The 25,638-nt window shown below is 47.5% G+C and overlaps 1 protein-coding gene across 3 annotated transcripts in view; it reads left to right on the top strand.

Moving 5' to 3' along the window:
* Positions 1-25,638, top strand: part of NFATC1 (nuclear factor of activated T cells 1) — a 103,532-nt gene that overhangs the window by 38,596 nt on the left and 39,298 nt on the right. For all 3 annotated transcript variants that reach the window (XM_075532497.1, XM_075532499.1, XM_075532498.1), the window contains exon 8: positions 296-428. In XM_075532497.1, coding sequence (XP_075388612.1) covers positions 296-428 — 133 coding nt within the window. The remainder of the gene's footprint in view (positions 1-295; positions 429-25,638) is intronic.

Genomic DNA, 25,638 nt, shown 5'->3' with positions numbered 1-25,638 from the left:
CCAGTGATAGGGTAGGTGGGCCCAGGGCAGGCCCTGTGGCAGCCTGACACAGCTCAGCAGATGCAGGGGCCGTGGCCTCTGACCCTAACCTGGGCACACCCCTGCCCCCATGTGCTGGTGTGTGTGTTGGGGGGGGGGGTCACTGTTGGTCCGTCGGTGCATATATGCTCACGCCTGAATGGTCGATGTGTGAGGCCTGTCCCCTGGTGACGTGCTGCTGTCCCCTGGTGACGCGCTGCTGTCCCCTGGTGACGCGCAGCTGTCCCCTGGTGACGCGCAGCTGTCCCCTCCCCAGAACTCACTGGTGGTGGAGATCCCGCCTTTCCGCAACCAGAGGATCACCAGCCCCGTGCAGGTCAGCTTCTACGTCTGCAATGGCAAGAGGAAGAGGAGCCAGTACCAGCACTTCACCTACCTGCCTGCTCACGGTAACGCTGTCTTTCTGACCTTAAGCGCCGACCACGAGAGGCTGGGCTGCTCGTTCTGACCCACGTGGAGCCCCTCAAGCCAAGTGGCTGTAGATTCGCATGCCTGTTCTGTCCATGGAGAAGGTTCCCTACCTGTTAGCTTCCCCCAGGCGGTGAGGCCTTTGACGCCCTGCCCACGGCCTAGGCCAGCAGGGTGGGGCTAGCCTGGGCCACCCGGACCCCGTGGCCGATGGCTTGCAAGTGTGTAGCATCGGAGACGCCTGCCCCCGGCCAGCCTCAGGCACGGCGGGTGTGCCGACCTGGTGCCTCGGAAGGAACTCGGCTGAGTCCCCAGGGCTCTAAGGCCCCAGAGACGTCTTCGAGGCTGAGAGGCCTGGCGCCCGCTGATGAAGCCACCGCCCTCCTCAGGACAGGAGCTTCCGGAGCAGCTCCCCAATCCCCCCCGCCCCTCCTGAGAGTGCCCCCACCTGTCACCTTGAGGAAAAGCCCCACCTCGGCTCCCTACCTTTCCCGAAGTGGTAGTGTCGGGCTGTCTCCTCAAACAACCGAAAAGCGACTCTGTGGTTCCCCAAGCCTCTCAGTCGCCAGATGCAGCGTTCCCCAGGCCGCCACCCACCTGCACCCCTGAGACCGGATCGGAGGAGGGCTCCGCTGCCTTCTTCCAGTGGTGCCTTTCCCCCCAGACTGAGCAGTCATGTGCTTCCAGAGGGGAACCCAGCAGCCTGTCGCAGCAGGCCAGGACCCACAGGAACCTGCCCTAGGCGCCCACCCAGGTCATCAGCAGCCCCAAAAGGGGTGGTCGAGAAAAAGCCGGACCTCGCTCTATTGAAGGCAGAGATTGGCTCAGCTCACAGGCGGGCCCTGCCTCTCAGTGCCCCCTCGTAGGTTGCACCGTGTCCCCAAAAAACAGGCAACAGCAGCCAGGTTGTTCTTTTCGGAAAAACAAAACAGGAATTTGGGAGCCCAGTAAGGAGTGTTCTCCTGGGCCAGCTGGTGGGTGAGGAGGGCGGTGACAGCTCTATGGGGCTGGCACTTAGAACCACCAAACCAACACTGGGAAGGTCTTTGGGGCTCAGGCACCCGGACACCCGGCTCTTCAGGGGCTGCCTGTGCACACTCAGCGAGCAAGGCCGGAGCTGGGTGCTGACCCTTCGGGACCTGGATGACCCAGACGGGAAGTCTGACGGCAGCTCTAACCAGACGTCAGGCATGGCTGACCCAGAGCAGAGCATCTCCAACAATCCCAGGCCTCACGGAAAAGCCACTTTCTAATGCCGTTTAGACAACAATGCGCACATGCACTCCCGGCCCAGTTCTCTTGGCGTTTTGCTTCGCTGGCTGCAAGTGTGCTCATGCCGCCCAGCCCATGAGCCTCGGAGAGCGGGACACACCCCTTGCTCATGACCAAGGAGTCCCAGAAGGGTCACAGGAGACTGACTAAGGCTGGGCAGCTGGGCCTAGGCCCCCACCCCTGAAGCTGGCACCCAGGATCCAGTCACAGACCTCCCCTCCAACCCTCATAGTTCTAACTCCATGCATGCCTGCCCTGCCCTCGGTGGCCTGTGCTCCCCATTGGTGCCTCTCCTGGTCCCCTTCCAATTGTCCTCACACTGTCCAGAGTGGGCAGCTGTGCCATGCTCCCAGTAGCTGGGCACCGCACACCTTGGGCTGCTCTGGACCCCTGGTTGTGGCCACTGTCTCAGAGTCACTGTCCACCACTCCTCTCCCACCCCAAGCTTGCGCCCACTCTTTGCCCAAGAAGTGGCCTAGCCTGGCCTTCCCCTGACCGACACTTGCCCCATCAGAGACTGCAGGCAGGGACATGCATGGCCCAAGGTAACCACGGCCTGCCCAGATGGCCACACTCTTAAGCAGGGCAGCAAGTGGGTGAGGAGGGGACTCCATGCCCAGCTTCAGCTACATCCTCCCAGCAGGCTCTGTGGCAGACATCCCTCGGGCCTGCTCGTCTGCGTTGGCAAGGCAGAGCTGGGTGCTCCCTGTGGTGCTCTGGCACACGTGTGCTGCCCTCGGCGGCAGCTCTACAGACATGGGGGGTGGGGGGGGCAGACCGAGGGCCAAAGGAACAGGCGGTGCTGACTGGCAGGTGCTAGGGCCTCTCTTCCGCCACATGGCGGGGCTCTCCGGTAGGTGCCACGGCTCTGTGCATGAGGTTCCTTGCTCACAACTGTAAGCATGCCTACGCGAGCTGGGCAGATGCCCCGCTGGGCCGTTTTCAATCAGCTCTGGTCGGCCGGCCGTTCTTCTCCAGGACATACCATGTGCTGCTGGAATGTACCCGGTCCTGCAAATAAACCCGTTTAAACCCCGTCCATGGACTCATTGTCGCCTTGCAGCGTGCAAACCCACAGAGGATTTCAGCTCTTTCCTTGGGACCAGGCGTTACCAAAGGTGATGCCACCACGGGACTGCCTGCACTCAGCTCTGCCCCCAGCGGCACACACGCTGAGAACAGGACCCCATTGTCCGCAGGCCCAGCAGTGTCCCTGGTCCAGTCCTCTGCTTGTGAGGGGCCGTCTGCAAGGGTCTCAGGTTGGCTTGGACCTTGCTGGGGACTGCCCAGGTGGTCCTCAGGGGGCAGTGCCCAGGGCACTAAGGTGTGGCGAGAGTGGGTACAGAGTCGGTCCTTCAGGAAGCCCTGGACACATCGTCATGGCCACACGGGGCTGCCGGGCACTCATTCTCCCATCTTGCAATGCATGCAGTCCTTTGGAGGTCACAGTTTACCTTTGAGGAGTGGCCTGCCATAGACCCGGCCTCTGGACGATTTCCTGCCCCCACTGTGGGGCAGCCCCCCCCCCCCACCCGAGCACGTCTCAGACTGAGGTCTAGGCCGACACTCTCCTGAGACTGTGACACTGCGCGGTGCGCGCGCGCGCGCACACACACACACACACACACACACACACCAGCACACTGGGCAGAGCCGAATGCCTGTGCGTGCTTCTGTTGAGGGAGGACACACTCTGAGAAAGGACAAGTGCAAGTCTCTGTCAAAGTGAAACTGCATTAAAACTGAGGCGACACAGAAGGAGATTCGGGGGACTCTGTGTCTGAGGCCTCCCCTTCCCCAGATGCACATAGTCTGCTGTGGCTGTTCCTTCCCGTAGGGCTGGCGTACTGGCCTGGACAGACTGGAGAAACAAGTCCCGAGACACTCAGCTGTGTAATGAGAACTTCATATCAAAGAGTCATTGTATATCAAGAAAACATCCCAGCCCAATCCAGATCAAGTCCATAAGTCTGATATTAGCCCATATGTCAAGACTAGTCCACAAATTCCTCTTTGAACTCACGTAGCCATGCAATGATGCTGAATGCAGGGAGATCACAGACCAGTGGATGGAAAGTCTTTTGGATCCAGTGGTGATGGAAGCATCTCAGCACTGGCGTGGGTCTCCATGTGGCTCCTCTAGCTCCAGGCCTCTGGCTACATCAGTGTAGCGCCATGTGGCTACAGGAACGTGTAGCAGAGAGTGTGGGTCTGGCCTCCAGTGAGCTGTTTTTCTCTATAGCACCTCCAAATGAGGTCATCAAGTTGCAACCTATTTGACAGGCTAAACTCCACCCCTTCACTCTTAAAAGTCTCAAGTTGACACCAGATTATGTAACTCTCACAGCTGGACACCCAGGAATCCCTGGGCTTCCCACCGTGAGGGTCCTGGGCCCCACCTTCATCAGCACCTGTGTGGACCTGCCTGCCCCTGGCTTCCCAGTGTGCAGTCACCCCCTGCCCTCGTTGTGGGGTGGTCCTCCCTATGCACATGCTCACAGCTGTACAGTTGGTTGTTGACAGGCATAGATTTCAAGTCTCCATGGCCAACAGACAGCTTGACCCTCATTGCAGACCTCTGACCTCAGGTCCCCTGGTGTGACCAGGTCTGTGGGGGCACTGCAGCTTGGGGGCAGTGTGGGCAAGCAGGGGAACCAAAGCCCACGGAGAGAGATGGACAAGTTTCTGCCAGCTCTGCCTCACCCCCTTCCTGCCGCCACCAGAAGAAGAAACTCGTGGTTCCCAGGAGTCCCTGCTCTTGCCAAGGCTGGAGCCGCATGTCCCCAAGGGGGGAGGGGGCAGGAAGGAGGCCCAGAGTGTCCTGAGGGACCTGGGACTGCGCTATCATGCACAATGAGTTCACACTGCTTGCATGACTCCCAGGCCACCGTGTGTTGCCCCCGACCTGAGAACTCAAGAGGGTATGTGAAGGCCCATCTCCCCCAGAGAGCCCCCCTCAGCTGGCAGGGCCTGGGGGAGCCTGTGTGACTGGCCCAGGGTCCCTCCAGAGATGTCCATCTCATCTTTCCAGCGGTCGTACTTCTCACCATGAGTGCACAGAGGTGTGCTCCTGGTGCCTGGTCCTCATTAAAAGGTGGACCAGCACGACAGCGGCTCTCACCCTTCCTTTCGGTGGCATATGTGAAATGGGAGTGCTTTGGGGGACTTCCTTCTCTGGGCGGTCCCCTGCTCTGCCCCCACCCTCAGCCTTCTGGACTGGCAGAGCCACCTGTGGGGTCAGCTCGCCATGGTGGCCACACGTTAAACACCTCGTTCTGTGGAGGGGGCTCACGGGGCCCTGCCAGTCATCAGCAGTCATGGACCAATATCCAGGCAGGGCCGAGCGGGGTGTGGGCAGGGTGGGTGGGTGCCCGTCCCTGTCTATGCACTAATGTCAGGAAACTCCTGTCCTTCCCATGGGGGGCTGTGATGGGATGTGGGGTGTCTGCTCCCAAGTATTCAGAACACCCTCCTTACTGAGTGCCATACAGCACATCACATCCCCTCCCTCAGAGATAAGAGCTGCTTCTCTTCACCCCACACAGGCAGCCAGCCCCTTGGCTAGGGAAGCCCCCCAACACCCAAGCCTAAGCCCTGCCTGGCTCCATCCCCAGCTGGCTGGTCTAGTATGAGCATCCCTGACCCTGAGGGCGAGGTCTGGGGGCATGCTGCCTGGCGCTGCAACCCCCGCCTTCCCTTGTGCTGGGGACGCTGAGCAGGCAGCATGGCTGTGACTCTGAGAAAGGCAAACCAGAGAGGGAGGCCAGGGGACCTGCTTCCCAAAAGTCAACCACTGAACATCTGTGGCACCTGGGTGCTTGGGACCAGGAGAGGCTGGTCTTCAGGGCTGTCCTTAAGGCGGTGTGCCCTCTGCTGCCCTCAGTTCTGGTGGAGCCGCTCTGTGGGGAGCTAGGGGCCCACCAGGTAGCTCAGGGAGGGAGTTCACCCACTGCGGCTTCTCAGCCCCCCTCATCAGGGGCTGCTGTCACCCTCAGGCCCACTCAGTAGGGGCTGCTGTCACCCAAGGCTGTGCTGATGGAGGCACTTGGGAGTCTCCAGAAAAGGAGAACCGTGTGTGCATGCCTGAGCCCTGTCCTCAGGCTGGGGCTGATGCCCACGGTCGGGTCTCCTCCTGACCTGTGGATGGAGAGGGGTGCCCCAGGGCTATGGGGAGAGCTGCTCCGACTTAGGGGTCAGAGCACCAGATGGCAGGCCCTGCACTGCCTTCCCTGTTTCCAGTGTGTGACTTGTGGGGGCTGAAGGCCTCTGTAGCATGAACCCGAACTGAGGGAGGTCCCACATGGTGTCAGAGCTGAGAGATGAAGGAGAACGAGGGGGGCATGCCCCTGCAAATTCCTTCAGAACAGACACCCGTGTCTTCAGAATCTAGCTGACGTGCACACACGTACACACCCACATGTATACACATACATGCACCATGCATGCACACCCACATGTATGCACACATGCACCTTACACATGCACCCACACCCACATGCACACTCATGTAAACACACATGCACACACCCACATGTATACAGGCACAGGCACTGTACATGAACACACCAGCACACCCACATGTATACACACACATGCACCTTATAAGCACACACGTGCACACACACCAGGCCAAACCAAACTCACCAGAGTTGGTTTTGATGCATAGCAACCCTGTAGCACAGGGTAGAGCTGCCTCTGTGCGTTTCTAAGACTGTAACTCTATACGGGAGTAGAAAGCCCCATCTTTCTCCCATATACATACACACACAGGCACATATGTATTGTGCATATATGCATACCCACACATGCAGGCACACCCACATAAATACACACACCGCACATGTACACAAAATGCATACACATGCACCCACACATATGCACTCACACCTCCACGCACATACGCACAAGTGTTCAGCGTGCACCTACACATGCATACATGTACACATGTGCCCAGTGAACGTTTGTATGCCCACTTGCACCCACACATGGCGCCTCCTTGAACACTGATGTTTTCAAGCATGGGGCATGGGTCTGGATTTGGACTCCCTTCCAGCACAGGGAGGATGTTCTCATGTGGTCCTAGCTGGTACCAAGAACATCTCACCTTGGAGCATGAAGGAAGGGTGGGGAAGTTTGGTCCCCCTACATGGGTGATCAGGTCACCCTCCAGCTCCTCATGACAGGGACTGGGGGGCTAGCCCAGGGAAGCAGGAGAGACACTCAGGAAGGCGGCACAGACGTGTGCAGGGCACATTGGGGACGATACACCATTTTCTGGGGAGCAGCCACTTCTGGGATCTGCAGGATGTCCACAGAGGGTCTCTATAGCTGAGCCCTCAGACCAGAGCCAGGGCTGAGTCACTGCTCCTTAGGGGTGAAACTGGTCACTGGTCTGACCATGCTCTGCGTTCCACCAAATCAGACCCTTGTTGGAGTGCCACTTATCCCCATGGGCCCCGTGGGGACCGCAACACCTCTGCTCATGTTGTAGCTCAGCTGGGATCCCGGCTCCCTCCTACAGGCTGTGGGGTTCAGCATAGAGCTCCTCTCCCCTGAGGGGTGACACAAGCCCCCCTCGGAGCTGGCACAGGGTCGGGGGTGGGGGTGCAGCTGGGGCACTGGTATGGTGAGGGCATGGAGACACCCAAGTGCCTGGGAGCCCAACGGCTCTGGCCAATGCTGGCCACACCCTGAGGGGAGAGCCACCCGGAGCTCACCCTCCATCAGCTCCCTCTGCCTCTCTGTCTTTGCCTCTGTCTCTGCTGTCTCTCCCTCTTGCTGGCCGGAGCTTAGGTGTGTGCCCCCTCTAGAGTGGTGGGGATGGTCGCCGGGCACAGTCTGGTTCTTCTAGCCTCAGGCTCATGGGGACAGATGCTGGTGTGGTTCATTAGCCCATTGTCATTGTGGTTTCTGTGTATCTTCAATGTTCTCTTCTCCTTCAGGCAGGGACAGAACTGTTGCTCACAAGCTTGTAAGAGCCCAGCCCCTAGTCAGCGATGTGGAGCACTGCCTCTGTGGACTGCGTTACCCCATTTGACCTTAGTGTCTCTGGGCAGTGGGGTCCTAAGCCCCGGCCCATTGACTTGTCCTCTCAGGAGTCTGGTTTTATTGAAGAGGGTTTCATACGGCCCTTCCTGTGTGCTGCACGACATTCATGGGTGTGTTTGCGGGAAGGTAGAGACGTGTGCAAGGCCCTCTGTCAAACCTCTGTGTCACTGTGAGCACACCCCCGGTTCATGGATGTGTCTATCCATGCATCTTGACCAAGATCATAGTTATTCCAGGATTGTGTGTGTGACACTATTTATTTCTGTTGCTTTCAACTTCTGCACTCCTCTTGGGGTCTCCCTGCCCACATCGCTTTTTCTGATCCCCCCTTGTTGAGCACCGACTTCCCCTTCACCCCTGTTATCACACACCCTGTTATCGCTCTTTTGAAGCAGTGAACCCTCATTGGCCCTCCCCTCCCTGTTCTGCTGTCCGGTGGCATCACATTGGCCTGACACACAGTGACCACATGCACAACAGAGGAAAACACAGTCCTCCCATGCACCATCCTCACAATGGTCCCAATGCCTGAGCGTATCATTGTGGTCACTGTGCGCTCCTGTACTTGACCACGCACGATGTCCTTCTCCAGGGACTGGTCTCTCCTGACAACACGTCCAAAGTGAATGTGATGAAGTCTCACACTCCTTGTCTCTAAAGAACACTCTGCCCGCACTTCTTCCCAGACGGGTCTGTTTGTCCTTTGGCAGTCCATGGTCCGTTCAGTATTCTCCAGCAGCCTTATACAAACGCATTGCTTCCTCGTAGGTCTTGCTGATTCAAAGTCACATGCATAGGAGGCAGTGGCAAATACCAGCGCTTGAGTCAGGCGCACCTCAGTTCTCAAAGTGACCTTTTGCTTTCCAGCACTTTGAAGAGGTCTATGCAGCACTGCTCCATTGGATTTCTTGACCGCTGCTTCCACGGGCCCAAGCAAGCTGAGATCCTTGACAACTTCAGCCTTTCCTCCATTTAAATGATGTTAACTCGTGGTCCAGTTGTGAGGATTTTGGTCTTCTTTACATTGAATTGGAATCTAGACTGAGTGCTATAACCCAGCCCAGTATCTCTCATGATTTGCTCAGCATACACATTGAATAAGTGTGGTGAGAGGATAACACCCTGGCCCACACCTTTCCTGTTTGTAAACCACTCAGCATGCCTTTGGTTTGTTTGCACAACTGCCTTTTGCTCCATTCCCAAATTCCACAAGGAGCCCAATCAAGTGTTCTGGAACTCCCATTATCCTCAAAGTTATCCATCGTTTATGACCCACACCATTGGGTCAATATAACACACGTAAACATCTTTCTGGTGTTCTCTGCTTTCAGCCAAGATCCATCTGACGTCAGCCGTGATATATCCCTTGTTCCACGTCCCCTTCTCAATCTGCCCTGAACCTCGCGTAGCTCCCTGTCCTTGTTACTGCTGAAACCACTGTAGGATATCTTCAGTAAAATTTTACTTGTGTGTGATATCAGTGATATTGCTCTATAATTTTCACTTTCTGTTGGGGTACCTTTCTTTGGAATAGTTACAAATATGGAAGGCTTCCAGTCAGTTGGCCAAATAGCATAGATGAGTGAGTGCTTCCAGGGCTTCACCAGCTTGCTGACACATTTCCATGGGGATGCCATCAATTCCTGGGGCTTTGTTTGGGTCTAGTACCCTCAGTGCAGCTTGAAAGTGTTCCTTCAGTGCCATTGGGGCCCGATCATGTGCTAACTCCTGACGTGGATGGTGACTAGTTTTGGTATGGCGACTCTGTATTCTTTCCGTCTTCTTCTGATGCTTCCTGCATCGTTCAGTATTTTGCCCGTAGAACCTTTTAGCAGACGGCTTGAGGCTTGAAAGTTTCCTGAGTTCTTTCAGTTTAAGATCCATTGGGTGTGTTCTTCCTTTTTGATTTTCTAACGCTAGGTTTGTGCACATTTCATTATAATACTTTTTCTTCTGAAGCTGCCCTTTGACATTTTTTGTTCAGGTCTTTGACTTCATCATTTCTTCCATTTGCCTTAGCTACTCTGAGCAAGTTTCAGAGTCTTTCTGACAACTACTTGGATCTTTTCTTTCTTTCCTATCTTTTTAATGACCTTTTGCTTTCTTGATGAATGATGTTATTGATGTCTTCCCACAGTTCATCAAGTCTTCTGCCTTTAGTGTTGTTTAATGCAGCAATTTTTTGCTTGAGATGTTCTTGAAATCCAAGATCATATTTTGGCTTCTTGGGCTTGTTTTCATTTTCCTCAGCTTCAACCTGAACTTACATATGAGCAATTGATGGCTTTTCCACAGTCAATTCCTGGCCTCATTTTGGATGCTGATATTGAGCTTCTCCATTGTCTCTTCCACAGATGGAGTCAATCTGATATCTGTGTGCTCCATCTGGAGAAGTCCATGTAAATAAATGCCATTTTTGTTGTTGAAAAAAGATATTTGCTATTGAACAAAGTTGTTGACCTTGAAAAATCAAATCACGGGATCTCCAGCTTAGCTTCTAGCACTGAGACCATGTTTACCAACTACTGTCTCTTTCTCATGGTGTCCAATTTTTGCCTTCCAATCACCAATTATTATCAATGCATCTTGATTGCATGTGTGATCAGTTTCAGACTGAAGATGATAGTAGAATTCAATTTCTTGATCACCAGCTTTCGTGGTTGCTACATAAATTTGAATAATAGTCGTATTGATGGGACTTACTTGAATGTGGATTTAAAAAATCCTATCACAGAGCATTGTATTTCAAAATTGACTTTGAAATGTCCTTTTATTTTGTTCTTTATTATTTATTTATTTTAAAAATCATTTTATTAGGGGCTCATACAACTCTTATCACAATCCATACATACATCAATTGTGTAAAGCACATGTGCACATTCATTGCTCTCATCATTCTCAAAACATTTGCTCTCCACGTAAACCCCTGGCATCAGGTCCTCATTTTTCCCCTCCATCCCCGCTCCCCCACCCTCATGAACCCTTGATAATTTATAAATAATTGTTTTTGTCATATCTTTCCCTGTCCGACATCTCCCTTCACCCACTTTTCTGTTGTCCATCCCCCAAGGAGGAGGTCACATGTAAATTCGTGTAATCGGTTCCCCCTTTCCAACCCACTCACCCTCTACCCTCCCAGTATCACCACTCACACCACTGGTCCTGAAGGAATCATCCGCCCTGGATTCCCTGTGTTTCCAGTTCCTATCTGTACCAGTGTACATCCTCTGGTCTAGCCAGACTTGCAAGATAGAATTGGGATCATGATAGTGGGCAGGAGGTGCTGGGGAGGAAGCATTTAGGAACTAGAGGAAAGTTGTAAGTTTCATCGTTGCACCCTGACTGGCTCATCTCCTCCCTGAGACCCCTCTGCAAGGAGATCTCCAGTGGCCTACAAATGGGCTTTGAGTCTCCACTCTGCACTCCCCCCTTCATTCGGTATGGTAAGATTTTTTGTTCTGATGATGCCTGATATCTCATCCTTTCAACACCTCGTGATCACACAGGCTGGCGTGCTTCTTCCATGTGGGCTTCGTTGCTGCTGAGCTAGATGGCTGCTTGCTTACCTTCCAGCTTTTAAGACCCCAGATGCTATATCTTTTGATAGCTGGGCACTATCAGGTTTCTTCATCACATTTGCTTATGCACCCATTTGTCTTCAGCGATCATATCATGGAGGTGAGCACAAAATGATATGATTTTTTGTTCTTTGGTGCCTTGTAACTGATTCCCTTCAGCACCTCGTGATCACACAGGTTGGTGTGCTTCTTCCATGTGGGCTTTTTTGTTTCTGAGCTAGATGGCCGCTTGTTCACCTTCAAGCTTTTAAGACCCCAGACACTATATATTTTGATAGCTGGGCACCATCAGCTTACTTCACCATATTTGCTTATTCACCTACTTTGTCTTCAGCGATTGTGTCGGGAAGGTGAGCATCATGGAATGCCAATTTAATAGAAGAAAGTATTCTTGCATTGAGGGAGTACTTGAGTGAAGGTCAAATGTCCTTCTGCTACCTTAATACTAAACCTATAAATATATGCACATAGACCTATTTCCCCATCCTCATATATAAATATATTTTCAAATGTACCTGCCTTTATCTAGACCTCTATAAATGCCCTTTGCCTCCCAGCTCTTTCCTCTATTTCCCTTGACTTTCCTCCTATCCCACTAACATGCTCAGTCCCCACCAGGGTTTCAGCAATTCCTCTTTGTTGCATCGCCTTTGATCATGCCTACCAGGCCTCCCACACCCTCCTCACCACCAATTTGGATCATTTGTTGTTCCCTTGTCCCTGGGTTTGTTAACATCACTTCCTTTCCCTCCTCCCCCTCTCGTATGTCCCCCGGAACCGTCGGTCTCATTGTTTTCTCTTCCAGATTGTTCATGCAGCCTATCTTATTTAGACAGACCTGAGGGGATAATAACATGCACAAAAACAAGACGGAGCAAAACCAAGCAACAATATACAACAAAACAGCAACAAACCAATGAAAAAAAAAACCCAACAGAACAAAACACAACAAGGAAGAAAAGCTTGTACTTAGTTCAACGATCATTTGTTGGCCTTTAGGAGTGTTTTCCAGTCCAGTCTGTTGGGGCACCAAGCCCTGGCCCCAAAGTCCACCTTCAGCATTCCATGGGGACCTCGCCGCTCCATTCCCTTACTGTTCTGTTGCACCCCCTTAGTGTTTTGCCTCAGTGTGATGGGATCAGATCGGGTGCACTTCCCACACTGTGTCTCTTGTGTTGTCTCCTGTAGGGCTATGGGTCAGTGAGGGACGTCATGTCTCATAGTGGGGCTGGCCATGTGATCCTTTCTGTGGACTGGCTGCTCTAATTGGGATCATCGTCCTCAAGGCCTGGTGGGCCAGGATGTGCTGCACTCTCTCCTCCTCCCCCTTTATCTGCTCCCATGTGCTCCGATCAGATATGTCCCTTTCCCGGAGCTGCAGATTCAATGCCGTCTTTTGAAATAAATTCTTCTGGGGGGAGGGGGAGGTATCCATTTAGTAGTTGGGATTAGGATCGGCCCCCCCAGACCTCTCCACTCGTTCCCTACTCCATGCCGGCACGTTGCATTCACATCTTGGAGCACTGGGTTGAAGTCTGGTCCCTCTTTCCCTGTGGAGATATAAACAATACCCTCTCCTTGGGTGGGTTAGTGCCCTGTGCCCCCACTACCCATATCTTTTTTATTATTGTTATTTTTTTTCCTTTCCCCACCTCCTTTTTAGTTGTCTACCATGTGTATTCCTGAATTTGATCTGGTCCCTGCCATATCACTTGGTCCTCACCCCAGGAATGTTTGTATACAGTAGCTTTTTCTCTATGTTCCTTTTGCTTTTTTTAAAAAAAGCTTACCTCAGCAGACTCACATTATACTTGTCCGTTTGTGCCTGACTTACTTCGCTTAGCATTATTTCCTCCAGTTCTTCCCATGCAGCGATGTGCTTCATACTTTCATCACTGCTTTTTAGTGATGTATAGTACTCCATTGTATGTATGTACCACAGTGTTTTAATCCAATCCTCAGTTGATGGAAATTTGGGTTGCTTCCAACTCCTTGCAATTGTGAACTGTGCCGCAATGAACATTTGGAGCACAGATGTCTGGCCTGGGTTTGTTTCTTACCTCTTCTGAGTGTATACCCAGTAGGGGGATGGCTGGGTTGTATGGTAACTCAATTTCCATCTGTTTTAGATATCGCCAGATCGATTTCCATAGTGGCTGTACATACTTAGAGGTCCACCAGCAGTGGATGAGAGTTCCTGTCTCCCCACAGCCTCTCCAGCACTTGTTGCTTTCTGATTTTTTTAACTGGGCTATCTTTGAGGGTGTTAGGTAGCCCCTCATTGTTGTTTTAATTTGCACTTCTCTTATGGCTAATGTTCGGAAACATTTTCTCATATGTTTGTTGGCCATTCGGATTTCTTCCCCTGTGAAACTTCTGTTCAGGTCCTTTGCCCACTGCCTCAGTGGGAAATTAGGTTTTTTTCTTTTGAGAAGCTAGCAGAGTATTGTAGATTTTAGTAATAAGGCCTTTGTCTGATATGTCATTGCTAAAGATGTTTTCCCAGTCCATGGACTCTCTTATTACTCTCTTGGTGAATTCTTTTGATGTACTCAGGTGTTTTATCTTCAATATATCCCATTTGTCAATTTATGCCTCCTCTGTGTTTGTGTCCTTCCATATTTCTGATAGCCTATGTATTCCCTGTGCCAAAGTTCTCAAGTTGGTCCCAGTTGCCTCATTGATGGCCCTAATAGTTTGGGGTTTAACTTCAAGGTCTGTGATCCACCTTGAGTTAATTCTTGTGCTTGGAGTGAGATAAGGGTCTTGCATCATTTTTCTGCAGGCAAATATCCATTTTTTCCAGCACCATGGGACCCTTATCAAAGATCAGTTGTCTGTATGCTGATGATTTTATTTCTGGGTTTTCAGTTCTTTTCCATTGGTCTGAGTATCTGTCATTGTACCAATAGCATGTGGTTTTGACAACCGTGGCTGTATAGTATGTGCTAAGCCAGGTAAAGCAAACCCTCTCATTGTGTCCTTCTTCTTGAGGAGTTCTCTGGTAATTCTGGGTTTCTTCCCTCTCCATATGAAGTTGGTAATCAGTTTTTCCATTTCTTTGAAGAAAGATGACGGTAATTGTATCGGGATTGCATTAAACTTATATAGTGCCTTTGGCAGAACTGACATCTTGACTATATTGAATCTTCCAATCCATGAGCATGGGATATTCTTCCATTTGTTGAGGTCGCTCTTGGTTTCTTGTAATAATGTTCTGTAGTTTTCCCCATATAGATCTTTTGTTCTTTTAGTCAGGTATATCCTTAGATATTTCAATTTGTGTTTGGCTATTGTGAAGGGTACCACCTTTTTTATCTCCTCTTCTGGGGTCTTATCTGATGTGTATAACAGTCCTATGGACTTCTGTTTGTTGATCTTGTACCCTGCCACTCTGCCAAACACTTCTATTGCTTCTAGTACTCCCCTTGTGGAATTTTGGGGATTTTCCATATATAAAATCATATCATCTGCAAATAATGATAGTTTCACCTCTTCTTTCCCCAAATGAATACCTTTGATGTCTTTTCTTTGCCTTATGCTGTTAGCTAAAACCTCCAACACGATATTAAATAAGAGTGGGGACAAGGACCAACCTTGTCTGATCCCCTTTTTCAGTGGGATTGTGTTGGTCTTTTCTCCATTGACTACCACGTTGGCTGTTGGTTTTTCATATATAGCTTGTATTGTCTTGAGGAATTTTCCTTCCATTCCTATCTTCTCAATTGTCTTAAATAGGCATTGGTGTTGGATGTTGTCAAATGCTTTTTCTACATCTATTGATATTATCATGTGGTTCTTATCATTTTTCACATCAATGTGATGAATAATACTAATGGTCTTTCGTATGTTGAACCATCCTTGCATCCCTGGTATGAATCCCACTTGGTCATGGTGAATTATTTATTTTATATACTTTTGTATTCTGTTGGCTAGTATTTTGTTAAGGATTTTTGCATCGATGTTCATTAGGGATATTGGTCTGTGTTTCTTGATTCTTGTGGATCCTTGCCCGGTTTTGGTATCAGAGTTATACTAGCTTCATAGAAGGAGTTTAGGAGTTTGTCATCTTTTTCTATGTTCTGAAAGAGTTTGTGTAGGATTGGTGTTAGTTCTTCCCTAAATACTTGGTAGAATTCTCCAGTGAAGCCATCTGGTCCAAGGGATTTTTTGTTGGTAATCCCTTGATAATCTTGTCTATTTCTTCTTCTTCTTCTTCTTTTTTAAGAGCTCTCTTTATTAGTATACAGGAATCTAATTGATATTTATTAGTTTTCTTTTTTTAACATTTTATTAGGGACTCATATAACTCTTATCACAATCCATACATATACATACATCAATTGTATAAAGCACATCTGTACATCCTATTGCTATGGGTCTGTTGAGATTCTTGATGTCCATCGAGGATAGTCTAGGGAGGGATTGTTTTTCCAAGAATTTGTCCATGTCTTCCAAATTGTTGAATTCGTTGGAGTACAGTCCTTCATAGTATTGTGTAATTATCCTTTTGATTTCACTAGGGTCTGTTGTAATGTCCCCTCTTTCATTCCTTATTCTTGCTATTGAAATTTGTTCCCTCCTTTCTTTGGTTAGGTTTGCCAGTGGTGTATCGATTCTGTGTATCCTTTCAAAGAACCAACTTTTAGCAGCATCATTTTTTCCCACAGTGTTCTTATTTTCCCTTTCCTGAATCTCAGTCCTGATTTTTATAATTTCTTTTCTTTTGCTATTAGTAGGATTGTCCTGCTGACTCTGCTTTAATTGTCATAAATTTTATTCCAGCATATCAATCATGAGTCTCTCTTCCTTTCTCAGGTGTGCATGTTTTGCTATGAAACTTCCTCTGATAACTTCCTTTGCTATGTCCCATAAGTTTTGGTATGTCATGTGCTCATTCGCATTGGTTTCTAGAAATTTCCTAATTTCATCTCTGATCTGTGCCAGTACACACTCCTTTTGCAGTAGAGAGTTATTCATCCTCCAATTGTTTGCTCTTGTTTTCTTCGTCTTCCTTTTGTTGATTTCCAGCATTATGGCACAGTGGTCATAGAGAGAGGTCTATATGATATCAATGTGCTTAAATTTAAGTAGATTCACCTTATGCCCCAGCATGTGGTCTCTCTTTGGATATGTGCCCTGTGGGATTGAGAAGAATGTGAATTTTTTTTTGTATTTGGATGAAAAGCTCTGTAAATATCTATCAGGTCAAATTGTCTAATTGTAGTGTTTAGATCTCTAGCCTCCTTGTTGAGTTTCTTTCCCTATGATCTATCTATCTCAGAAGGCAGTGTGTTGAAGTCACCCACTATAATCGTTGTGGCTCTGATTTCTTTTTTAATCTTTTGGAGTGTTTGGTTGACATATCAGCGGGTCTCTCATTCGGGGAATATATGTTTACAGTGATTAGTGGTTCTTTGTCTACCATTCCCTTGAGCATTATATAGTGTTCCTCCTTATATCTTTTTATGGTTTTCACTTTGAGGTCAATTTTATCCGAGATTAGGATTGCAGCCATGGCTTTTTTAAGAATTATTGTTTGTTTAGTATAGCTTTATCCAGCCTTTCATCCCCAGCCTATTTTTGTCTGTAGCCTTGAGATGTGTCTCCTGTAGGCAGCAGATTGATGAGTTGTGTTTTTAAGCCAGTCTGTTAGTCTCAGTCTTTTAATGCCTGAGTTCAGGCCATTGATATTCAGGGTTATTATCTCCATCTGTGGACTCTGTGATGTCATCTTATGCCTTTTGTGTTGGGTGTTTTCCTACTTTCCTTTCTCATTACTCTGTTGTGCATGTGTGTGTGTGTATCATTCTTGAGTTCTTTCCATCCTTAAGCCAATGCTATCTTGTGGTCTGTTTTCTCTTTGTTGCCCTCTGGGTGAGGTTGTTCTATGGGCGGTCTCTTATTTATGCTTGGTGAGGGTTGTTCTTCTGACCACACTGGGTCAGCAAGGATCTTTTGTAGGGCTGGGTTTCTTATAACCTATTCTTTGTGGTTTTCCTTGTCTGGGAAGACTCCTCCTTCTCCATCTATCTTGATCGATAATTTGGCTGAGTAGAGTATTCTTGGGTTTGTGTTGTTTTCCTTCAATTTTTGGAATGTTACTGCACTCTCTCCTCTTCTTCATAGTTTCTGCTGAGAGGTCTGAGCATATTCTTATTTGGGAACTTTTATATGTGATTGCTTGTTTTTCCCTAGCTGCTCTCATGATTTTCTCCTTTTCCTCAAAGTTGGGTAGTTTAACTATTATGTGCCTTGGTGACTTCTTGGAATTCAGTCTAGCTAGTATTTGTTCGGCCTCCTGAATCATTGCCTGGTTTTTCATTCATTAAGCTGGGGAAGTTTTCCTCCAAGAATTTTCTCACTATGGTTGCAGATTACTTCTTTGTTGTGTCTTCCTCTGGTAAGCCAATAATTCTAATGTTTTTCTGCTTCATGGCATCAGACATAGCTCTTAAGTTTTCTTCAGCTTCTCTGATGATCTTATTAGATTTTTGTTTGCGTTTCTTAAAGTCTGCTTGGCTGTCCTCCAAGTCACTGATGCGGTTCTTTGCTTCCTCCAATCACTTCTCGAGGTCCGTGTTTCTGCTACTGGTTTTTGTTATCTCCTCCCTAAGTTCCTGTATTTCCCTTTGGTGTGTGGCCTTTATCTCCTCTATCATTTCGTACTTTTTCTGTATTGTTTCCCTCATATCCTGTATGACTCCAAGCAGCTTTCTGTAAATTTCTTTCTGTGGCAGCTCAGTGTCTGCTTCTCCTATGCTTGTCGTTATTATTCGGGACATCTTCTGCCATTGCCTTTTGTTTCTCCTGCTTTTTTGTTGAGGTCATTGGGGCTGATGGCTGTGTTGTGTTGTTTTAGAGGAGCCAGGTGGCATTTTCCAGGGAGTCGGAGAGCACTGGCTCTCTCTGGGAGACGTGTAGGAATGCTTCTTATAATTGTGTACAGCTGATTTCACTATGGAATTAACCTACCACTTTATCCTCTTGTGGCTTCCCTCTCAGGGGAGTGCCCCCAGAAGGCTGGTGGTTTTCCTATTTTGGTGTTGCAGAGGTTTGGCAGAGGTTCCTGCAACAGCTTGAAATGTTGACTAGTGTTGGCCGAGCTGTCTTATGCCCCAGGTACACAAGCAGGGATTCCCTGGTAAGAAGTTGGGCAGAGTATCTCCTGGAGAGAAAGCAGGGCTTTCACCAGCCTTGGGCTAGCTACACAGGGTGGAGCTCAGTTAGCTGGGTGTGGTCCAGACATAAATCCCATAGGCTAAGAGGAGTGGTCTGTAGATCAGCAGTGGAGTGTGAGAGAACAGGAAAGAGACAAAGAGGAGGGGAAAAAGTAGAAAGTAAGACCACTTAGACTGTTCAGGGATGTAGAGAAGAGGGAAACAAAAGCAGCATTGTAACTGAACCCAGATCCCTGCCTGCATAGCTGCGAGGGTCTAGTCCCTGCCCCGAGGCAGGCAGGAGCAAACTGCAGCTGTGTTGATACCAAGCCCCCCTCTGGGCTCCAAATAGTCCCGGTTCTGGCAGAGACAGTGGTGGAGTCAAGGTCAAGTCCCAGCTGGCTTCCACTGAGGTAAGCCAAAAGTCCCTAACTCCTCAAAACCCCATGAGTCTGTGCCTACTTATGTTTATGATGCTCCTCCTGCGTTCCAGCAGTGTTGAATTTCCCTCTAAGGAACTCTCCTGGGCTCAATTCTTTGGAGTCCCCCTGGTATGCATCACTCCATCGCCATCTTCCCGAAGTCCGACTTTTAATCTTAAGGAAGCAGACAGCCACACCATTCATTCTCCTGTGGTGCAAGTGGTAGTTTTACACTGTTTCGAAATGTACCTTTTTAAGAAGAGTGCAACACCATTCCTCTTGATTGTGTCATTCCCCAGCATAGTCAACCATATGCTTTTTGGATGCAAAAGGCAATCTTCATTTCACTAACTCCACTTCGGCTCACTAGCACTTAGGACACTGATTGATATTTGGGGGCTTCATTTCATTTTTGATGACTTCCAATTTTGCTAGATTCATACTCAGTGCATTCCAAGTTCAGACGACTGGTGTATTTGTATGGCTGTTTCTTCTCATGCTGAGTGGTGTCCCTTTGGCAAATGGAGGTCCGAAGGGCTTTATTTTCACAGGTTTTCATCCATTACAGTCATCATGGCCAACTCTGCTGTGAGGCAGCAGCTCTTCCTCAGTCATATTTTGGTGCCCTCTGTGCTGAGCCGCTCATCTGCTGACAATGGTCTGCTTCCACACGTGAGCTTTTCAGTATCTGCCAGTGTTTTGATTCTATACGCAAGGTTTACAGCGACTAATTCCTCCACGGTGGATGGCTCAGCTTCATGTTCTGTTCTTATTCTGGGAGTTTGCCTCAAAACTGTTCACCTTGGGTGACTTTGCTGGCATTTTAAATACCAGTGACACAGCTTCCAGCACAGCCCAACAGACTGACAGACAAGTGGTGACTCCTCCCCTGGTAGTTGCTGCTTTTATTGTGAAAATCTTTTCTTGACATTTTATAGCAGTGGTCTCAAACAATATTGTGTCTTCTGCAGTTGGCTTATTTCACTCAGCATAATGTCCACCAGGTTCATCCATGCTACGAGGTGTCTTGAATTCATGGTTACTCTTTATCATTGAGTACTATTCTGCTGTGTGCAGGTACCATGGTCTGTTCATACCTTCTTCCACGGATGGGCACTGAGATTGTTCCCATCTCAGTGCTGTTGTGAACAGCACTTCCATGAACACGAGTGAACATACGTACATGTGTGTCACAGCTCTTCATTCTCTAGGATATATACTGAGTAGAGGCTTGCATTTCCATTTCCAACATTTTCCAGGGAAGCACCATTCCATTTTCCACAGTCATTGCACTGTTTTACAGTCTCACCAGCAATGAATTCGGGCACTGCTCACATCATTTCTTCATCTTTGTTGATTTCCTGCATGTATTCTTTGGTGAAATGTCTGTTCATGCCTTTTGTCTGTTTTTAATTGTTTGTGTTTTTCTTGTAGAGGTGTTAAGGTTTTCTATACATTTTACAGATTAGTACCTTGTCTATATGGTGTTGTCAAAATGTTTTTTCACAATCTGTAGGATTTTTTTGTTTTCTTCACCCTTTTAGGGAACTTCAAAATTTTTTTAGTTGAAGGATGTTTTTTAATCCATTTTACCAATCTCTGTCTTTTCTTTTTTAAATCATTTTATTGGGAACTCTGTGTGTGTGTGTGTAAGAAAGAGCTTTATTTGAAGAGTAATTGTAAATTAAGAAAACATCCCAAACCAGTCCAGATCAAGTTCATAAGTCTGATATTAACCCATATGTTCAATACCAATCTATGAAGTCTTCAGACTCACGCAACACATGCAATGAAACCAACTGCAGGAAGATCACAGGCCACAGGGTGGAAACTTGTATGGATCCAGCAGTGGTGGAAGCATCTTGGCACTGGCAAGGGTCTCCACGTGGCTCCCCCAGCTCAGGGAACTAGTGTAGCCCCATGAGTCTTGTCAGTTGAAATGTCTCCCAGGAGTGAACATGTGTCCCATCTCCAGAGAGCTTTTTTATTTCCTTAGCACCTCCAAATAGGTCATCAGGTTGTGACTTGTTTGACAGGCTAAATTCCACCCCTTCACTCTTTTTTAAAAATCATTTTATCGGGAGCTCGTACAGCTCTTATCACAATCCATCCATCCATTGTGTCAGGCATATTGTACATATGTTGTCATCAGCATTTTCAAAGCATTTTCTTTCTACTTTGGACCTTGCTATTAGCTCCTCATTTTTCCCTCCCCCCTCCCCTCTCCCCCTCATGAACACTTGATAATTTACAATTTTTTTCATGTCTTACACTGTCTGATATCTTCCTTCACCCACTTTTCTGTTGTCTGTCCCCCTTGGGAAGGGGTTATATGTCAATCATTGTGATCGGTTCCCCCTTACCCTTACCCTTCTGGCATCTCTGCTCTCAATATTGGTCCTGAGGGGTTTATCTGTCCTAGATTCCCTGTGTTGCAAGCTCTTCCCTGTGTTGCAAGCTCTTATCTGTACCAGTGTACATGCTCTGGTCTAGCCATATTTGTAAGGTAGAATTGAGATCATGATAGTGGGGCTGGGGAGGGAAGCATAAAAGAACCAGAGGAAAGTTGTATGTTTCATCAATGATACACTCATTCTGACTAGCTCATTTCCTCCCTGAGACCCTTCTGTAAGGGAATGTCCAATTGTCTACAGATGGGCTTGGGTCTCCACTCCACCCTCCCCATTATTCACATCTATATTATTTTTTGTTCTGAGTCTTTGATGCCTGATACATGATCCCATCTACACCTCATAATCACATAGGCTGTTGTGCTTCTTCCATGTGGACTTCATTGCTCTCAGCTAGATGGCCTCTTGTTTATCTTCAAACCTTTAAGACCCAGACACTATATCTTTTGATAGCTGGCCACCATCAGCTTTCTTTACCACATTTGCTTATTCACCTGCTTTGTCTTCAGCAATTGTGTTGGGAAGGTGAGCATCATGGAATGCCAGGTTATTAGATCAAAATGTTCTTGTTTGAGGGAGTACTTGAGCAGAGGCCCAATGTCCATCTGCTACCTTAATACCAAACCTATAAATATATGCACATAGATCTATTTTCCCATTGTCATAATTAAATATATTTACATGCCTGTATTTAGACCTCTCTAAATGCCCTTTGCCTCATAGTTCTTTCCTCTATTTCTTTTTACTTTCTTCTTGTCCCACTATCACATTCAGCTTTCATTCGTGTTACAGTAATTTCTCTTGGTGACAATTGCCCTTGGTCAAGGCCTACCAGGTCTCCTACACCCTTCTCACCATTGATTTTGGATCATTTGTTGCTCCCTTGTCTTTGGGTTTGTTAACATCCACTTCCTTTCCCCTGCCTCACCCTCTCCCATGTCCCCTCCACAACTGTTGGTCCCATTGTTTTCTCCTCCAGATTGTTTATCCCGCCTATCTTATCTAGATAGATCTGCAGAGATAATAATATGCACAAAAACAAGACAGCAAAATAAAACAACAACAAAAAAGACCAATGACCAAAAAGAAACAACAACAACAAAAAAGCCTATAAGTAGTTCAAGGTCTGTTTGTTGACCTTTAGGAGTGTTTTCTGGTAGAGTCTGATGGGGTGCCACACCTTGGCCCCAAAGTCTATTTTTGGTATTCCCTGGGCACTTCTTTGCTCTGCTCCTTTGCTGTTCTGTTGCACACCCTAAGTGTTTTGTCTTGGTGTGGTAGGGTCAGATCGGACACAATTTCTGCACTGTGTCTCCAGTGTGGTCCCCTGTAGGGCTATGGGTCATTGAGGGACATCGTGTCTCATAGTGGGACCAGCCATGTGGTCCTCTTTGTGCATTGGCTGCGCAGAGCAGGGATATCCTCTTCAAGGCCTGGTGGGCCAGGATGTGTTCCACCTTCATTTGCTCCTGTGTGATCTGATCAGACATGGCCCTCTCCCTGAGATGTAGCTTCAGTGCTGTCCTCTGAAGTGAATTCTTCTCGGGGGCAGGGAGGGGCTGTCCACATAGTTGGAATTGGGACCCAAGTCTTCAAGCACCAGGTTGAAGTCTGGGGGTAGTCTTACAGCTCTTATCACAATACATACATACATCCATTGTGTCAGGTATACTTGTACATATGTTGCCATCATCATTTTCAAAACATTTTCTTTCTACTTGAGCCCTTGGTATCACCTCATTCCCCCACCCCCCTCCCTCATGAACCCTTGATAATTTATAATTTTTTTCATGTCTTATACCAACTGCTGTCTCCCTTCACCACTTTTCTGTTGTTCGTCCCCCTGGGAGAGGGTTATATGTTGATCATTGTGATTGGTTTCCCCTTTCTCCCCCCTACTTACCCTTACCCTCCTGGTATTGCTAGTCTCAATATTGGTCCTGAGGGGTTTATCTGTCATGGATTCCCTGTGTTGCGAGCTCTTTTTGTTTTAAATCGTTTTATTAGGGGCTCATACACTTCTTATCACAATCTAGACATACATCAATTGTGTAAAGCACATTTGCACATTCATTGCCCTCATCATTCTCAAACATTTACTCTCCACTTTAGCCCCTGGCATCAGGTCCTCATTTTTCCCCTCCCTCCCCGCTCCCCTCTCTCTCATGAACCCTTGATAATTGATAAATTATTATTTTGTCATATCTTTCCCTGTCCAACATCTCCCTTCACCCACTCTTCTGTTGTCAGTCCCCCAGGGAGGAGGTCACATGTGGATCCTTGTCATCGGTTTCCCCCTTTCTGTACCAGTGTACATGCTCTGGTCTAGCCAAATTTGTAAGGTAGAATTGGGATCATGAAAGTGGGGGCCCCTACACTTGTCTCTCTTTTGCCATTGATGTTATTTGTAGTTCTACATTTTACATTTGATTCTCTGAAACATCCCAAGCTCACTATTTTTATATAGGGTGGGATGTGGATTCTGTTTCAATTTTCTACCAGTGAACACCCAGCTTTGCCAGCACCGTGTATTAAAGAAATAATCTCTTCCCCATTTAATGTGTTTTAACCCTTTGTCAAAGATCTCAAGTCCACAGGAGGATGGATTTACCTCTCAGTTCTCAATTTTGCTCCCTTGCTCTGTGTCTGCTGCTGAATCAGTAGCAGCTGCCTGGACTACCGTGAATGTATCCTTTGCTTTCAGATCAGCAAGTGAGAGGCTTCTTTTCTTTCTTCTGTGGCAGCACTTTGCTTCTATGAGGTCTCTTGTTTAAATATAAAGTCGGTGATTAGTTTGCCTCTCTTTAGAATGGTGTTGAAATATGGATTGGGATTGTATTATATCTGTAGATTGCTTTGGGGTGGTATTGACATTTTCACTCTATTGTCTTTTTGCCCGTAAACATAGTATACTTTCCCATACTTATATAGGTCTCTTTTGGTTTTCTTTTGGTAGTATTTTGTATTTTGTTACCCTGGTAAGATTCCTTCCAAAATATTTCTATTGTAAATAAGATGGCTGTTATAAATGACATTGTTTTTCCTTTTCAGTGTTTGTTGTTTGTTTTTTTGGTTCGTGTAAAGGAATCTGATTGGTTTTATATGTTGATCCTATAGTTCCAATAGTTTTCTAGCCAAGTCTTTCTGATTGCCGATGCATCAGATAATAACATCTGCAAACAGAGAGAATTTCACTTATTCTTTGCCAATTTGGATGTCTTCAATTTCCTTTCCTACCCTATGGCCCTAAGACTGCAGCATGGACAGGAGTGCTGAACTCTGGCAGCCTTGTCTGGTTTCTACTCACAAGGCACTCTCCACTGAGCAAGATGTTGGATGTGGATTTTGTGTGTGTACTTTTAACTTTGTTGAGGAGTTTTGCTTCTATTCCCATCTTGTTGAGTGTTTTTTACAAGGAGGAGTGTTGGATTTTTGTCAGATGCCTTTTCTCCATCAATATGTAGTGATTTTTAATTGCTGTTTTATTTCTGTGGTGGATTGCATGGATTGTTTTTTCTCTCTTTCTTTAGAAAACATTTTATTAGGGACTCATGCAACTCTTATCACAATTCATACATACATCAATTGTGTAAAGCACATCTGTACATTCTTTGCCCTCATCATTCTCAAAGCATTTGCTCTCCACTTAAGCCCTCTGCATCAGGTCTTCTTTTTTTCCCCCTACCTCCCCGTTCCCCCCTGCGGATTGTTTTTCAAATATCCTTGCTTACCTGGTATGAATCCCACCTGGTCATGCATTACTTGTTTTATATCGTTGGATTCTGTTACATAGGACTTTGTTGATAAATGTTTGTCTCTACTAGTGAGGGAGATTGATCTATAGCTTTATTTTTAGTGATATTTTGGCCTGGTTTGGGTATCGGGATTATGCTCATTCACGAAATGAATTGGGTAGTCTTCCATTCTTTAGATGCTGTGGGATAGTTTAAGCAGAATTTGTGTCAACTCTTTTCTGAATGTTTGGTAGAATTCACCAGTGAAGCCACCTAGGCTCAGTCTGTTTTTTTGCTGGGGCATTTTGGTATCCTGATTTATTTCTTTTCTTCTTCAGTTTTCTACTTACTCTTTCGTTGTGGGTTTGTTAAAGTTTTGTTCCTCAGCCTGTGTGAGTTTAGGTAAGGTACTATGCTTCTCGAAATTTGTCCATTTCTACTAGATTCTCAGTTTTATCGGTGTTTTAGCCTGAGTTTGTTAGAGAGCCAAAACTAGTGACATTGATATGTATAAGAAAGAGCCTCATATCAAGACGTTATTTTATGTCAAGAAGCTTCCTGGCCCA

Source organism: Tenrec ecaudatus, chromosome 15 (assembly GCF_050624435.1).
Source record: "Tenrec ecaudatus isolate mTenEca1 chromosome 15, mTenEca1.hap1, whole genome shotgun sequence".
Lineage (NCBI taxonomy): Eukaryota > Metazoa > Chordata > Mammalia > Afrosoricida > Tenrecidae > Tenrec > Tenrec ecaudatus.
The sequence above is the reverse complement of the archived record's forward strand: the minus strand, read 5'-3'. Positions and strand labels throughout refer to the sequence as shown.